An 18,388-nucleotide genomic window follows, 5' to 3' on the forward strand; every position below is an offset into this window, starting at 1 on the left:
GTCTATCTAAGCGGGGCGGGGCAAACTCCCCTCACCCTCGCACCAAACCTGTGCGGGTTTAATTTTATTACATCAAACCATTCTCGCCCAAATAAGCTAAACACTTCCCCAAAACGGCCAAAAACTGGGCTGGTAACCGTGGGGGCAGTCAAATTGCCATCCCTAGTTGTCACAGTTGTGAATTTTTTTTAAAGATGCACATAGTTACCATAATTGGATAAATATGAAATTTTCATGAATTTTAATATTTTTTTAAAGATCATTTAGCATAATCAATAACTTTTTAATGACCATTATTAAAAATACTTAGTGTTGTGTTTTTTGTGAAATTTTAAATACATTGTGTAAATATATTTAAAATAATAAAATTTATGAGTGTTATTTGTTTGTTTATTTATTTATTTTTTTTAAAGTTTCCCTGGTGAAAAATTCTCTCAAAAAAATTGAAATTATCATTCATGAAAAAAAAAAAAAAAAAAAAAAAATTTGATTTTGATGAATATCGGTCTGGTTTTAAAAAACTGGCCAAAGAGGCAAAAAAATGGGTCAGTTCATTGGTGAATTTGCAATCACACCGTTATACGGGGTGACTCAGTATCGACCGTATTGAAACACTGAATTTTCGAACCGACCAATTTGACGGATCATAAATCAAACAAGTCATTTCATATCATAGGCGGTAGGTATTATAGACTTATGCTTTTGAAAAGTAAAAATAGAATTACATTTATTGTTTTTGCTGACATCAACTTTCACTTGGTAACGGTCAACACACAGGGAAAAAGTGATGTCAAAACACAAATGTTAAGAGAGGCATACTGTTACCCATCTGGGTATCATGCATGCATGACATAAGTTGAATTTTAGAGACAATTGTAGACTATTGCAAAGGGGGGTGAATTATTTTTCATTAGGGAATTCAGAGAATTTGTAGAAGTTAGGAAATTGAAGAAGTTTTTGAAAGAGGGGAGAGTTTTGTAAAGTTTGTAAATATCTTAAATATTTTATAAAGATTTCTACAGATCTAATATATGTTCTTCATAATACATCCTAAATACTCATCAAGAAGGAAGATGGAAGATGTCTATATATAGGGACAAGGGAGGAGTCTCGACGAGTGAAAAAAGAAAAAGAAAGAGTAGCTCAAACAAAATTTAAACGCACCCTTATAAAAGAAATAAATTCATAAATATCATAATTATCATTTCACGCACAATGTCAAAGAAAAGAGAAATTTGTAGGTTTATTTGAACTAATTATTCTTCCAAGGCAATTATGAAATTACCCTCTAGTAAAATTAATTACCGACGAAAAATTTGTTTCTGTTGTGTGGTAGGGATTATGCAAACTCGAAATAGAATTATAGAGAGTTCTATATAATTATAACGTGTGATGAAAATAAAAGGGACATTGGGTTCTTTCTTCCCACCATAAGTCTGATTGTTTCTTCTTATATTAAATAACCATAATAAATAAAACAAACACTAATTTAGACTTGATAATGATAAACTAATCTTATATTTTCATCTGCCAAATTAAGTTTTTATTTTTATTTATCATTCTTGCCATTGGGATGCAACAACTTTCAAAGCTACAAGTTTGGAGATCTTATAACTTTGGATGGTAGGGTATGTGCAATTTTACATGATTTATTTGGTTGCATTTGTTTCTAAAATGGTAATTCACTAGCCATTTAAGTGGTTTGAAAAAGAAATGGAGGATGGGAAAAGATTTCTAATGTTATGATTGTTAAATTACTAAATTACCATCAGTGCTAAATAAAGTTAATATATTTTTCCAATAAAAATAAACGATCTTATTGTTGGCTGACCCTTGACAAATGAATCCAGTGAAATGGTGCACAAGCGTTTTTTTTATAAGGAAACTAGATACCACTATTGCATGATAGCTGGGGTAAATAGTATTCTTCACTAGTTGCTGTCCTCTCTTTGTACAGTTCTCTTTTTCAATGAATTTTATTTACCTTTTATTTATTTATTTTATTTTGTGTCTTAAAACAAGACATAAAGTGGACTTTTGTGAGAAAGGAATTCAAATAAGTTTCTTAGGTTTGGACGTAAAATATTTTTTAGAATTTTTTATTTTTATTTTCTGGTGTTTGGTTGTGGTAATATATTTACGAAGAAAAAAAAATATTAAAATTTAACAAAAATAAATTATCCATTAATTTTCGGTAAGTTATTTTACATGTCTCGCCCAATGAACTCGATCTCAACCTCGACGTAGACATTTGCCTAACACCGACAAAGTAAAAATAAAAAATATTTTGCTTGAAAAAAAAAAATTTCAAAAAGGATATTTTACGTCAAAACAAATGGAGCCTTAAAGTTAGTTGGAAATAGCAAGAAAAGAAATAAATTTTTTTGTTAAGAGTTTGGTTAGCAAGAAAAGAATTTTTTTTTTGTAAGAAAGTAATTTTTCCACAAAATTTTCCTACAAAAAATACAGCAAAATTTTGTTTTCTTGAGTAAACTATATAAAATTCCAATTATAACCCTTGTTCACTTTCTAAAATAAATTATGTTTATGCATGATTTTTGGTAAGAACATCAAAATTTCTTTCAATAGCACATCATTTTATTATTTTGATTTATATATTACTTTTATTTTTTAAAAAATAAAACTATTTATTAAATATAAATCTATTTAGACCTATTGTCATATTTAATAAGAAATGAACAATTTAGATAAATTATAATATTTTTTATTAACTTTCATGTTATTCAGACTATGAAATGAGATTTTCTCATAAATTTTTTAAAAAAATTAATCTCTTTAAATTTATTTTCTTTATTTTTACTTTACTTTCTTTCTTTAAGCATCATCTTAATATAACATTTTTAATAGCATTAAATATAACATTTTTTCTTTCTTTAAGCATCATCTCAATTAATTTACTTAAGTCCAACATTAATCTTCACAGGTTCTTCTTTCTTAACAGCAACAGTCTCTGTAAACTCAAGCCTTAGGAGACTTCATACTCACATTTGCAGTTTCAAAACTCAAAGCTTCTTTCTTGACCTTCACATCTTCTTCCTTTTTTGGTGTCACCACTGTTTCCTTCTTCGGTGACTTCGCCTCGCAAGGTGTTGAGATATAGCTCCTAGTACTTTGCTCAGATCAATACGTTGGCCTCAACGCACTCGTCAACTTTGCCTCAAGTGGCAACATCAAATTCCTAAAGATTAGAGACATATCTTGGCTTGAAGTTGGAAAAGAAAAAGAAAATCAGCAGAGAGGGAGGGAGAGAACGTAGTAGAAGAGAGAGAGAGAGAGAGAATGAGGTCTTATAATGGCTTCATGGCCATTTACAAAGTTATAATGCAATGGTGGGTTGCATTGGCCCTTTTTAAAATATCATAATATAATTATAACTTATATATATACAATAAGTTATATATATACAGCCACACAATTTGCAAAACAGAGGTGGAGGGTGAATTTCGTGGCTGTGGTAAGCCATTACAGTGGTTATGATATTCAACGGGCCCCACGACTTAAATAAAAAAAATTCTTTAACATTAATACTTATATACATACTAGCTAATACACAATCACATAATTTAGCATGTAACTACATAATTGTGCATTAAATAAATATGCATGAAATGCAATGGACTCGTGATACAAATTCCGTGCTAAATAACCTTGGTAGCGGGTCCTACTTGGGATATCTCGGCCCGAAAAATGAAAAAATGCAGAAATGACAACCAATGCATTTTTAAGAGTCCTAAATTCAAGGAAATGTTTCAATCAACAACCCGGCACACTCCACGATGTCCGGCACACAAAACAAGAAAAGACGAAAATATCCTCAAAAAATAAAAAAAATTCCAAAAAATGAAAAATGACGAAAATCGGAAACAGTACATTATATCTATTTGTCAAGCAGAGAGCAACCGGGTTAATATCTAGGGTTATAGTGAATGTCACATCTCTCATGTGCAAAAAATACTCTTAAAGTTTCAATTTGTGCAAATAGGTCCCTCTTGACACATTTAAGGGACGTAGAATTTGCCTAAGTTACCCTTATATTAACATTTTACATATTATTTAAATATATATATTTTATAAAATGACAAAAATGGACACAAAGCAAAATGACGTCGTTTAGGAAGATAAAGATAAATAATGATTATAATAGCCAATTTTGGGATAAATAATGATTATAATAGCCTAGCTAATTTAAATTTTAAATAAAAATATGTATAAAATATGAGAATGTTATCGATAATATTAGATATCTTAAAAGAGATTATATGGAAGTTTAAGATGCATGGTTTTGCCACTTCTCTATCGTTCTGAAGGAAAAAAAAAAAAAAAAAAAAAAAAAAAAAAAAAAAAAAAAAAAAAAAAAACCCTAATAGTGGTGCATATGTATATATTGTTTGAAAACTTTATGTACATTTCATAGTAGTATAGATTGATATGTATATACTTTTGTGTGTATATATTCATTTGTTTTTGTTTTATTTTATTTTTCTTAATGTGTATGTATGTTATGTATATATATGTTTCATTTATGATTTGTGATACTTTTGAAGATTATAGAACTGCATTTATATAAGTAGTGAATGAGGTTATCTTGATAATTAATGGTGTAATGACGGCATCCATCAAACATCAAAGTTAGATACTATATCATTTATAAGTCTAATTATGAAAATTGCTGGGGTTTGTCAATTTTCTTTTGCGGTCAAATTGTCCAATTTTAGATTTTTTTAGTGACTGTGGTTAGTGCAATTGGATTCCTTTTGTAATTAATGCTCGACCAATTGCAGTGGGTGTTGTAGGAGAAATTAATACATATTCACGTATTATTGGTTGGCCAATCACAAAGTATCATTTATTTGTTTTTGCTGGCATCAACTTTCACAGGGTCGACTAACAGTCAACACCAACAGAGGGAAAAATTGGTGTCAAAACACAAATGTTAAGAGAGGCTAGTCTCACGCCTCTAAGTTGATTTTTTGAGAAAATTGTAGATTATTGTGAAGAGGGATAAAATATTTTATATCATTAGAGAATTTGTAGAAATTGGTAATTGAAGAAGATTTTGGAAGAGCGAGTTTGTAAATATTCGAGATAATTTATAAAAATTTTTGAAGATTAAGTTTATCCCTAATACAGCATAACTGTACCATTCATCAAGAAGGAAAATGTCTATATATTGGGAATAGGGAGGAGTTCTTAAGCGTGACTGAGTGAAAGATGAAAAGGAAAGAGAAGTTGAAACAAAATTTTGAAAGAAATAAATTCATAAATACCATAATTATCATTTCAAGCACAATTTCAAAGGAAAGAGAAAATTATAGGTCAGACATTACAAAGACTTTGTCGTGTTCGGGTTACTGTCTCAATGGCTATCCTGCAAATTCAGAGATAGGAAGTAGAATTACATTTTGTTATTTTCTTTTTTATTAAGTGATCATTGTGTGTTATCCTTCTTTTATTAAGTGACCATTTTGTGTTATCCTTCTTTCATTAAGTAACCAGAAGAAGAAATCAAGAATCTTTCTCAACAATCAAAATGCTGAAATCAAACCTCTCCGAGCAAGCACATTAACAAAAATTCAATGGAAGCATTTAAATGTTTAAAAGAGGCATAGAATTGATTTTTTTTTAATTTAATTTTATTTATTTTGACTTTCTGTATAATGATAAAGATATTCATTCAATTATGATAAGTCATTCTCTTGCCTGGGTGATATAAAATTCACAATAACAAATGCAACAACAAATATATAAAAATCCTTGAAATGTATTTGTAATCAAGTGTCATTTTGAATTATTTGTTTAATTTATATATAATCAAGTGTCATTTTGAATTATTTGTTTAATTTATATATATATATGTTTTGACTTTTAGTAATTTATGAGAGAATGAATCTGGCAAAATCTTATGACTGCAACCGCTATCAGAAAAAGATTTCATAATAATTAATGAATAATAATATTTAGGCCTGACTACCAAAAATGTAATTGACGTAAATTTTGAAATACCAAATTTTGACTCTCACCATTTACTAATATAACTTCTAACATACTAAAACATAGCGAACAAAGTACAGATTGGTTGCATTGCTAATGGGGCTGGGGTTGGCCATCATCGGCAAATGGGGAGTGAAGCTTTACCATTGTTGGTTTGTTAGGCGGGCTTTATTTATTTTTTATTTTTTTATTTTTGCCACACCACACATCAATTGGTAACAGCAAACAATCATGTTTATTTTTTTACAATGATATTTTAGCTTTTATCACTTCGTTTCGGTTCTCTAATGGCATTTTGTCTTCCCAATTAAGTTTCAAATGTGTTTTTAATAATTGTTGATATTAGGACAAAAGGTATTTATGTTCATGAAGACACAAAAACCATAAAACTTAAAATGCATTTGTGCTTTATTTCCTTCAAATATTTGGGCATTGAAAATAAAGGGATTGTTGATGAGAGCAAGTTATTTTAAAGTCTAATCAAGAGTGTAGTCCTGAAAATTAGTGGGAGCGAATTCAAGAGCAAAACGTGAAATCGACAAAATCTTAGTCACAAAAAATACAAGTGAGGGCATAAACGGAGCGTGAAAACGGAAACACGTGCAGAACGTAAAAGCTGCACCAGTTAAGAAAAATTATTTTCTGAGAGCTCTTCATGAACAGTTAATCTATTTGTAACCCATCGCACAATATTATATTGGCCAAATGGTCCGAAGGCTGTTCAAGAACCCTTCCTTGAACTTTTCAAATGAAAGCTAAGTCAGTCATACACATATACAGTTCAATGGAGTGAAATGCTTGGAATTTAAAGCAATTTCTAACTTGAAATGTATGGCAAACTTGATCAGAACATGAGAGTTCAACTACATAGCATTAGAACATGAGAGTTCAACTACATAGCATTAGAACATGAGAGTTCAACTACATTGCATTTGCATATTTGAATGAGGTTGGCAACTTGTTTGTCTCATGGTACAATCCTCTTCTTGTGGAGCCCCCCTTTCTCCTTGGTGCATAAAGACAAAATGTAAGACTGGTGCCAACAGTTCATCAAAGAAGAAAGGACTCACCTAGAATACCAACAGATGATCAAAAAATCATTGTATTATGTCCAACAAGATCATTATCAAAATAAAAGGTAGCCAGCAATCTTGCTTTACTGACTGTAAATCAGAACAGGATAGATAATAATCCCAAAAATCATATATTCCACGAAGTTATTTTCTACAAACAATTTTCACATGACATAATACAGATTTTCTGCTCTAAGAGAACTATTTCAAAATGATGCTTTGTGTTATGAATTTTCAGCGGTCAAGAAAATTTATCTCCCGTAGGGTACTTCCTCACCTAGTAAAGTAGAAGTTCGAGAGTTCAAGTTTGGTGCGCGAGTCTCAACTAGGGAAAAAAAAATCATATTCTACTGGCATTTATGCTCAAAATATATGGATGGCAAGACTAGCAGGAAAGAGTAAGATAAAGTGCAATTGCCAGATGTTAAATGTAATTCCAACTAAGATGGTTTTAAGAGTACCACAATCTGATGAAGGGAGTGATTTAGTTCAAGATATCGATTCTTTTTTGAAAAAAAAAAAAAAAAAGAATCGGATTATATGTGAGAATTTCGGCCCTATGTTTTAACAAGTAAACCCAAGTGTTAGAGAGGAAAAAGAAATGAAGTACTGGGATGAGGTTTTGTTTAATTGAGAGGCACATCAAACAAACTTGAACTGTAAATTATCATATTTGAAAGTCTAATATTCTAACAAATCGATCAATTTCAATCCATTAAATTACCCGTCAACAATGTAAATGCTTTGCCAGCATGACGAAGTAAGGTTAAGATATCAGGCATATTGAGATGACCCAAGCTATAGCAATCTCCATTGACGCATATTCCAGAATTAATAAAAAAAATGTAGGTTACATAACATTTTCATCTACTTTACCTCTTCATGGACAATTGATATAGGCCACTTAAAAAGCCTTTGCATGCCAGGCGACAGAAGATAAATCCTTATTCTTCCAGCCAGTATGGCACCTAGGGGGTCGATAAATGTGAGGCATACCGTAAAGAAGAATGAGCTCAGGCACCCTAGGGAGATGACGTGTCTACCCTTTTTGTATTATACCTCAGCCAGAATTAGAGATGCCTCTTTCAGGAGGAAGCCTTGAGACAGTTGTCACAAGGATTAGCACCATATTTACAGGCATTTCGGTCAAATGATTCTCCAAAGTGTTCAAGCAATGTTTGTCTACGACATTCAGCCTGTAGAATACAGAAAAATTGAAAAAATTAATTATGCCTTTCACAAGTTACTTTCGGCAATAAAATGTTGTAACTTCTTTAGCAGACAACACAAGGACATAATTCACGAAACATGAACCAACTTACCTTAAGTTCACAGTACTGTTGCATTTTCCGAGCTTGAGCCATGGCTGTCTTAAAGCTTTCGTTTTTGTATCCTTGCCCGCTTCGTAACATGCATACAACCCGACTGAAATCCTTCTTCTGGTATAGAGCAACACACAAGGCTGGAAGATTATCTCTTCCTGCCCTTCCAGATTCTTGATAATAGCTTTCAATTGATTTGGACAATGTATTGTGGACAACAAAACGCTGAAAATATGGAAATGATCGTTTTAGTTTTCAAAAAATTACACCTTACTAAACCCCACCCAAAAAAAGAAAAAAAACAGGATACAACATCATAATGTTAGGCGTTGACTGATTTCCACTGTAACAGCTACAGTTATAAAAGAAAAGGCATTTCTTTTCATTTCATAGTATTACTTTTTTCACATTAAAACTTATATGTTACTATTTTGACAAATAAGATCACTAACATATTACCCAAGATCTTTATTAAAGGTATGAAACATTATAATGGTATTCTAACCATTTTTGATAAAGTAATCCAAATCAACAAGTTTTTAAGAAATTTTTTTTTTTAAGCAACCAAATCATCTAACAATTTGCTTATACATTAGTAAATCAATAACAAGAAAATACCAGGCTAGAAGGCCAGGTGTCTGTTGGACTCTCAAACTAAATCTTAAAGGTTCTAGTCCCCTTGTATCATAAGCATGAGGGGGAAAAATCACAAGGAACACATTTACTTCCAGAGATTATAGAGAGTATAAAGTGTCATCCTGCAATAGGTCACCTGTGCAAATTGAAAATAATACTAACATTCATATAGCAATATCTACAATAGCATCAAAGAAAGAAAATGCAGAATTTAAATGCTTTATCTGGACTCACAACATCAGGTTTGTCTATCCCCATCCCAAAAGCAATAGTAGCGCACACAACATGGACCTCTCCTGTGTGCCATTTGTTTTGAACGGAAACCCTCTGCCGAGCTGCTAAACCAGCATGGTAATATACTGTTTTAATTTTACATTTCTCATTCAAAAACTTTGAGACCTCTACACATTCACTTTTTGAAAGGCAGTACACAATTCCACACGAATTCTTGAAACGATCATTCAGTAGTTTTCCGAGCTGCTTTAGGGGTTCCTTGGTCTTCTCAATCACTTCATACTTTAAGTTGGGTCTATCAAAGCTTGTCTCAAGGACAAGAGCATGTGGGATCCTTAAAGCATTTATGATGTCCTGCAGATGAGATCAAGGAACCATATCTGGTATATTAAAATTCAGAGAGAAAAACCGGGGTTCGTGAAACCTTCATACCTCACGAACTGGCTTGGTTGCAGTGGCCGTCAAAGCCATCACAGGAACATCTGGAAAATTCTGCTTTAGACTTCCTAGACCCCTATAATCTGGACGAAAATCATGTCCCCATTGGCTGCAAACAAAACATAGACAAGACAGATAGAATTAAATAAATAGCAGATTTCAATTGAGAAATTGCTTTTCTTAATAAAATGTGATGGATCTTGAACTGGCTAACAATTCATAGGAAGATCATGACCACACTCCAAGAATATGAAAGTGTAATTGGATTTGTTGTGATTAATTGGTATTCTGAAAAAAATATTTGTGAATTACAAACAATTTTTATAATTATTTGCATAATATAAACTGTTGAGACTTTATGACAACAGCTCCCCTCCCCCCAACCACCTGGCATTCCTCCAGTCAATGTCATTGTACTATTTTTCACGAATAAACCCTAAATACTGTTGCATGCTGTCGCTAAGTTCCTGACTTTCAACTCTACTCTGAGTACTCTCCAAGCAATTCTAGGTTATAACTCTTCCCACACAATTCAGGGAGGAAAAAAATAAAAATAAAATAAAGGGCCAGCCTAGTGCCCATTAAATATTTTCCTAGAACAGTGGGTATGAGTTTAACTTTTGCCATGCCAAAGTTATGAGAATAGACTTTCTTAATACAGTGGGCCTAATGCCCATTAAATATTTTCCTATATTGGCATCAACTTTGAACAAATTCATCAAAAGGAAGTGGCATACCTAACGCAGTGTGCTTCATCAACAACAAATCCTGCTAGTTGTCCCTGTGATTCATTCACAATCCTTCAGCACTGTTTACAATTTTCACTAGTAGTGAGAAACTTGCAGTAGTAAACAAGGATTCTAAAAAGCTCACCTTCCGATGCAGGCATTTTAGAACTTCATGAAATGATAAATTCCCAACAATCCTTTCAGGAGTTACATACAAAAGCTTGCATGATGGTTTATCTTTCCTGGAAATATGAAAAAAATGCAAATGTAAAAAATTAATTAGTGAATTAACCATGTATTAAGCAACAGATAATTGAAAGATTAAATGAAGATGTGGTAACAAAAACAACATTCTATTAAACAAATTTTACAAGTGCAGAACACAAAATGATCCCAAATGCGTAACTCCCAAGAGCGACAAATTGCATAGAACTCTCCAAAACAATTTCATGCTCCCTTCAGAACAACCTAAAAAAAAAACATATAATAGAAGTCCCAATTACAGATAAAGAATTGAACCTTGCCTTAACTCTTGCAGGACTGCAGCTGCTTGTGAAGTAGTTTGTTGAGAATTTAAAAAAGTTGCTGGTATTCCGAATTTGAGGTTCAGTGTTATTATCTGATCCTGGATGAGTGAAAGGAGGGGGGATATTACCACTGTAACACCTGGTTGCAGAGTAGCTGGAAGCTGCACACAGAGCAGCATCATGCATCAAAACAGTTCAAACACGTGAAAGGTAACACTTTGCATTCAAGCATTCACAAGACACCAATATTGGATAGTACAGCTTCTTGAGGTCCTTCCTGGAGCCAATTTAGTCCGGACTAAAAAATTCAACAAAACCATAACCCACTTATGTGTAGATTTCTCTTTCACCATTAATTTCATAGTGCATTAGGCATTAAACTCTTGAAAAAACAGCCATCAATTGATGAGCACCATATACTTTTTTCCATGTAACACAAATAAATGCAGTACGATAGAAGGATCAAAACTATTAGGCCTATGTAAACTGTCCAGCCAAGTACAACCACCTCAATAGGTAATGGGATTATGGACCGGGATCCTCTCCTATCCCTTATCCCATCTTGTGTCATCTTGTGCCCTAGTAAATCAGCAGTGCAACACACTACATTACAATGCAACACACTACATCACGAGATGCAACACCCAAGCAACAACGATGTAACACTTGATGCAACACATTTACATCAAAGATGCAACCCCATGGAACATATTACATCGTGTTGCAACGCTACAACACCATTAAATGGACAATTTAACACCTTTATGTAGTTGTTACATTGTCGATTTAAAGTTGTTGCATTAACATTTTAAAGTTGTTGCGCTGTCAATTTAAACACATGAGAGGATCCTGATCCATGGGATCGTAGTCCCAACAAGTAAACTTAAAAAGTCAACCATAGTATGCGATATTAGAGCAAACAGGGCAATATTTGATTTCTCCAGATAAACAAGCCTTCACAAATTTTCTATTCATAATGCAGTAAGAGAAGAATTAGAAGCCTCTTGGGATTTCTTTCATAATGTCATCGAGGGGGTTGAAGTGGAGTTTACTTTAAAGAGTACGTCAACCATTAGCTTATGCTAGTATATAGAAGTCGTTTATAGCTTTTTATAGGGAGTGTTTATTTAAGCTGCTTTCTTCATTTTGAAATAACTACAAAATCAGGATTTTTTTTTCCATAATATACTCTTGCATCCTCCTTGAAACATTCATTAGATCACCTGAAAATCCAATTGCATCACCAGTTCTACTCCCATTTTTTTTATTAGAGTCAAATCCTATCAAGGCTGTTGTTTCTTATATAGTTTTTAGACCACCTGGTTCCACCCTAAACTCAAGAGATCCCACTGGAGCAAGATTGTATAGGGTTAACCCAATAGTAGTATAAGCGATAATATTGTACAACGTAATGTAAGGGTTCTAGTAAATAGAAGTTGAAACCAGATGAAATCACCCACACAGGATTAAGGAAGTTTCAAAAAAAGAAAAGAAAAGGGAATATCCACTCACAAGCCTCTGGTAAACTACATTTAAAGGTAAAGTAAGTTGCATGAAATTTAGGGAAAAAAAAAAAAAGAAGAAGGTTGTGTGAACATAATCATGACTAGAGACATTGTTGACACCAAAATCATCTGATAAAGCAAATTTTTTTCCGAATGATGCTGGAGAAAAGGAAGGAACAGTGACTTAGTATTGTGCACAAATTACAGATCACTTTCCCAGATCCATATGGTTCAAGGAGAGAACTTAATTTTTCCTAGGTTACAGTTTAAGGAGCTATTTGAGAATCTGAATTCTGTTCAGTCAAACACAACCTTGGCCAAGGTGTTATTTTTTTTCTCTCCTGGATAAGATGAAGTTACCAAATTTAGGTTTGGTAACAACAAAGAAGGGACCAAATAACATTCAAATAGAAATCAGTTAAATACTCAAGGTCAACTGTAAATTCCATATATCATTTTTTATCCTCAAGCTTTTGCTGGTCTGAAATACATCAGCTATAAGAGGAAGGAAATCTGACCTGGTAACATAAACTTTTACCACCTCCCGTGGGCATAAGAATAAAGCTATCCTGCTTTGCCACAGATGCTTTACAAGCTTGATGCTGCAAAGGCCGAAAGTTCCGGTTCCCGAATATTACTACATTCGCCAACTCAATGTCATCCAATGCCTGTAACTCTTCATAACTAAAAGTTCCATTTCCATCTTTTGAAGTTCTGGAGCATGTCATTTTATTGGATCTGGATGGAACTGAAGCTTGAGTGATGCTGCTGCTCTTAGAATCCTTCAACCAAAACCAGATATATTCAATAAATGGAAAATTAGGTTCAACTCTACTGGGACAGGTGGAAATCTGTAGCTTATCACCTATGCTCATTATATTTCAATAAATGGTTATTTTGATGCAATAGTACAAACTATTCAAGAAAGCTACTTAAAACTTGAACGCAATATATCCAGATACATAATAAATACTGTGTTTTTGCAGCCCAATAAAAACGGAACAACATAATTAGAAAAGTTAATAAGGAATCTTACCATTGGCATTGTATGATGTTTATGTGAACTTTGTGAGACGGCATGATTGCTCCTATCAGGACAGGAGGAGGGGGCGATATCCAAGTCTTCACTGTCACTTGAAGAATCCAACAGCGTGAAACCTGGATGCTTCTGGGACTCCGGTGAGTCTTCTATAACATGGACATAGCTATTTGCATTTTTGTCATTATAAGGTACATAATTGTTGGGAAGATTCTTGTCAAACATGTCAGCCAAAGTTCCACAAGCCTCTGACTCCATGGCTTGTAAATCATCCCAATCCTCACTTCCTTGCATCGATTCAGCCAGCGCCGCAAGAAAATCATCACCACAGTGCTCCACAGTGATAAAATCCCGTCCATCGTCGCCTTCACAAGAATGAGATAACAACAATAACAATCGAAACTAAACCACCAATATGCCTCATCATAGTTATAGTCAGCCATAATTTCTACTTTCATAAATCCAGGACAAGTTCATTCTAAAAATTTACTCATAAACAGGATATAATTGGCTCAATATCCAACTATCAGTGGTTCATTCCAATGAGGTACAATCGAGAAACAAGTATTGACAAACAGGGAATAGTCTCTAATCTTTTTTCTCTTGTAATTTGTTTAAACATCCATTATTGAGGGATTAGCTAAATAGTGCCAAATGGCTAATATTATACATAATTTTACATGAAAACAAAGTTTCGTGATTTTTTTTTCTCGGTAAATAAACAAAGTTCTCTGATTTCCATTCCTAAATCCTAAATTCAAAAAAACAAGTCTACCACTTCATGAAATGGCTGATTTAAAAAAATTCAACCCCATTGAAAAGTAGAATAATCCTGAAAATTACCACTTCATGAAATTCTGTCATTTTCAATTTCAAAAGTTCCAAAGGTAAATACTGATACCAGCACTCAAAGTTACATTGAACTAATCTAAAATAAAATGCAATACTTCTGAAATCCCAAATTGACAGAATACAAATCACATTTCCAATAAAACTAGTATACAAGTATAAATGTATACATAATTATACAAACATATTCATAGGCATATAAATGTGTATTTGTTCTAGGGTTTGTTTTTGGGAAGTGAACTAATACCGTATAGATGAACAAGACGATCCAAGCACTTCTTGGAAGATTCTTCGTCGAATCCGAAATCGAGGGCCAAGCTAAGTAACCTTGCTTTCTCTATCTCCAGATCCTCATCGCCCATTTCTTCTCCCTGATTGTATCCCTCACCCCTTAGATGAACTTCCCGCGCTTTTATCCACGTGAGCGCTCTTACATATCGTCTGTGTCTCTGTTTAGGTTATAAGAGAGTTCTTATGAGTTAGATGGGCTTGTAGTCTTTCGGGTATGGACTTACCCAAACGAGTCTCATTCATCACCTAGGCCCAATATATTTGGGTTCAGGCCTAGGTTAAGTTTAACTCAACTTTTTTCTCCCAAACCCAGGCCTAGGTCTTTCGGGTATGGACTTACCCAAGCGAGTCTCGTTAATTTTAAGGAAATTTTTTAGTTCTGTTTTTCGAAAGAAAAAAAAAAATAAGAATAAAAATTGGCTTGGAATTTCCTGAAAATTGTTCTATGAAATACTATAAAGAAAATTGAACGAAAAACTCCCTGTTCCCAAACATAATATATGAAATTATTTTAGTAATTTCTCATTTAGGATAGTTTTTAGTAACCAAAGAAAAATGATAAAAGAAATGACAATACTTGGATCTTCCCCTTCGAGTATAAACTTTATTTTACCCGCTGATGTGGCCCAATATAATCTAGACATATGTTTAAAATTCTAAAATTTTTAAAAATAATTATTACCCATTTTCTTACTGATTTAAACACAATTTCAAAGTTTTTTTTTTTTCCCTAAAAGAATCACAATTGTTTCTATACCCAACCTTCATTTAAAATTGAAAAATTACTAAATTTATTATAAAAAAATGTATTATATTAAGTATTTAATAGGGAAGGAATAAGAGTTTAAAATTCCAACAATAAATTCCTCATTAGTGAGTATTTACAACAAACTTACCGCTGATGTGGGCTAATAATAAATGAACAGGTCTTATTTTAATTACTAAATCATAAAAATCAAATGTGTATTTATTTTTGGTGGTTAGTATGTTGTAAATTATCACTAGTGAGGAATAAAGTATTGTCCTTATTTTTAATTTTAAAAACAGGACACGTTTACTAGGTGCCGGACACATGTCCAAGCCCTGAATACGTGTATCTGTGTCTGACACCAATACACAAACCCTAAATGAATTGTCGGTTCGGTGACTGTGCCAAAAGTAAAAATAGAAAATATAGTGTAAAATATAAAATAAAAAAGAAAGAAAAGGCTGGACATGATAGGTCACTGCCCATGTTGTGACTATTGAGAGGTGGTTGTGCAAATATTTAACTCCCTCCCTCTCCCCAGACATCGTCCATCTAAAGGAGAGAGCATCATATTTTCTATGCTAAGAAAAAAACTTTCAGAAAGCAAAAAGATGGCCATTGCCACACTACATCAACCACCATCAGAAATCACCACCACCACCACAGAAGCCAATGCGCCACCACCTCCCCTTGCCATTGCCAATCTGAATTTGAATTTGAATTTGAAAGTGAATTCAAATTCCATGACCTCACCATTTCCTATCAAGTCTAAACCAACTTCTGTCAAATGCAGCAACCCCTCCTCAAAAAGGAAACAATGCTGAACAACCCAGATCCCATACAACCAGCCCAACCTACTTTAAGCTATCAACCAAACTCCCCCACACTAGCCAATCCACTTACTCTATCCACCTTAGCCCACCATATTGCTAATACCACCATTCCATTACCACCTACAGCTAGTACCCAACAGCTATTACCACTTACAAATAAATGGACTGAAGAGGGCATCATATTCTAGTTAAGAGAGGGAGACTAACTTTTAGATCACACTCCTATCTCTCCCTCTCTAAGTCTCCATGGAGAATACGCCCCTGGCCCCAGCCGCAGCTCCAAACTTTCCCCAGCCCCCCGCCGCCGCTGCCGGTGACCTTCCCAAGCCCCCCGCGGCAGAGCTTGTAAGCTTACTCACAACTACAACCCGGTTTGGTTTTTTTTTTTTTTTTTCGGATTTGTCATTCTAGTTTGAAATTTAGCATTTATTATGTCTAGTTATTTGATTTATGCTCGTTTAGGTGGTCAATTGTGAGATTGATACAATACTTGATTTTAGGTGTGTCGGCCTTTCGCTTGCGGATGCGGAAAGACCACCTATTATGCCACTCCTGAGGGTTCAGCTTTTGTGTTGAAATGCAGACTTTGTGGGGATGAGCGTGCTCTCTAGGTCTAGTTTTTACATGATACCCTAAATCAAATACATTTTAGCATTTCTGTTTTTTTATTTATTTATTATAATTAAAAAAACATAGGGTAGTTTTTCATTGCATTTCTTTTCTGTTGTTGTTTTAAGTTTTAATGTAGACCTAAAACTATTCTAATTAACGTTGTTTACTTTTGTTGATGATGGATTCTGCGCAACCTGGATCTGATCTGACTTCCTGAATAAAGAGAGGAAAAAGTAATCCTACGAACACCGGTGTGTTACCGGTGGAGTAGGCTCCGACGAACAAGTCAGTGTGAATGATAATCTCCCTGGAGAAATCGAGAAATTGAGTTAGGGTTTATTGCGTACCTCAAAACGTTGATTCCCCCGCTTTTTTTATAGGGCTTAGGTTAAGATGTCACGTAGAATTACCTTATTGTAATATGTAGACTTAATCATCATCGTAATTTTTAATCCTTATCACAATCTTTAATCCTTATCGTAATCTGTAAAGCTTATCTCAATCTGTAATCCTTATCGTAATCTGCAGAGCCTATCTCAATAATGCGTTAATTTAGTAATCTTCCCTTAATTATGGATATTTAGATTATACATCCATCAGTTGCCCCCCGTTTCGGAGGATTGCTTGTCAAACCACCGGAACGTTAATTCCAAAATATCACACAATAATATATAGTTAGAATTGCAGAGCCTTGTCCATTAGCCTGACTTATATTGTCATTTCGCGAATACAGTCGGGGGTCATAGTATCACATTGGCAGCTCGTATATGTGGCAAGCTCGTATATTTGTCGTATATTGGCAAGCTTGTATATTTGTCGTAGTGCCACATTGGCAGCTCATATATGTGGCAAGCTGCCATGCTGGTAGTCTACCATTATGTGGCAAGCTGCCATGCCATGCTGCCGTGGCAAGCTGTCCTGCTGGCATGCTGCCGTTATTTGTTAAGTTGCCCTGGCAGGCATGCTGCTTTTATTTGGCAAGCTGCCCTGCTGGCATGCTGCCTTTATTTGACAAGCTGTTATGCTAGCATGCTGCCGTAATTTGGCAAGCTGCCCTGCTGGCATACTGCCTTTATTTGGCAAGCTGCCCTGCTGGCATGCTGCTTTTATTTGGTAAGCTGTCCTACTGGCATGCTGCCGTTATTTGGCAAGCTGCTCTGTTGGCAAGCTGCCTTTATTTGGCAAGCTGCCCTGCTGGCATACTACCTTTATTTGGTAAGATGTCATACTGGCATGCTGCCGTTATTTGGCAAGTTGCTCTGCTGGCATGCTGTCTTTATTTGGCAAGCTGCCATGCTGGCATACTGCTTTTATTTGGTAAGCTGTCCTACTGGCATGCTGCCGTTATTTGGCAAGCTGCTCTGCTGGCATGCTGCCTTTATTTGGCAAGCTGCCCTGCTGGCATGCTCCCATTATTTGGCAAGCTGCCCTGCTGGCATGCTACCGTTATTTTATACTTGATTTTATTGACATCTTTAGTCGGCTCGTCCCTTTAATAAGGAAAGTAGATTAAGACGAGTTTCACGTAACTCGTAATAAGG

At 34.1% G+C, this 18,388-nt stretch overlaps 1 protein-coding gene across 2 annotated transcripts; it reads right to left on the minus strand.

The window, feature by feature from the left end:
- Window positions 1-6,703: 6,703 nt before the first annotated feature.
- Window positions 6,704-14,787, minus strand: LOC132299616 (ATP-dependent DNA helicase Q-like 1). 2 transcript variants are annotated; one of them, XR_009480155.1, is made up of 11 exons: window positions 14,611-14,787; window positions 13,512-13,879; window positions 12,994-13,257; window positions 10,963-11,131; window positions 10,589-10,680; window positions 10,453-10,496; window positions 9,710-9,824; window positions 9,278-9,631; window positions 8,408-8,632; window positions 7,962-8,281; window positions 6,704-7,082 (listed from the first exon to the last, which is right to left on the minus strand). XR_009480155.1 is itself a non-coding variant. In XM_059796348.1 (10 exons), the coding sequence occupies exons 1-10, from the start codon at window positions 14,723-14,725 to the stop codon at window positions 8,171-8,173; spliced, it is 1,857 nt and encodes a 618-aa protein (XP_059652331.1). In that variant the 5' UTR covers window positions 14,726-14,780; the 3' UTR covers window positions 7,587-8,170. The 2 variants fall into 2 exon arrangements, 1 of the variants encoding a protein (XP_059652331.1); XM_059796348.1 differs by lacking the exon at window positions 6,704-7,082 and having other exon boundaries at window positions 7,587-8,281; window positions 14,611-14,780.
- Window positions 14,788-18,388: the final 3,601 nt, after the last annotated feature.

The sequence above is a fragment of the Cornus florida genome, unplaced genomic scaffold (genome assembly GCF_030987335.1).
Source record: "Cornus florida cultivar Cherokee Brave unplaced genomic scaffold, ASM3098733v1 CherokeeBrave_3.0.0_Hap2_Chr03, whole genome shotgun sequence".
In the NCBI taxonomy this organism is placed as follows: Eukaryota; Viridiplantae; Streptophyta; class Magnoliopsida; order Cornales; family Cornaceae; genus Cornus; species Cornus florida.

Excerpts from the sequence above, each read along its gene's own strand:
- LOC132299616 (XM_059796348.1), bottom strand. The coding sequence starts at position 14,725 with ATGGGCGATGAGGATCTGGAGATAGAGAAAGCAAGGTTACTTAGCTTG. Across the intron at positions 8,633-9,277 it reads GGATAGACAAACCTGATGTT|CGTTTTGTTGTCCACAATAC; the intron begins GTGAGTCCAGAT and ends CCATATTTTCAG. Across the intron at positions 8,282-8,407 it reads AACAGTACTGTGAACTTAAG|GCTGAATGTCGTAGACAAAC; the intron begins GTAAGTTGGTTC and ends TGTATTCTACAG.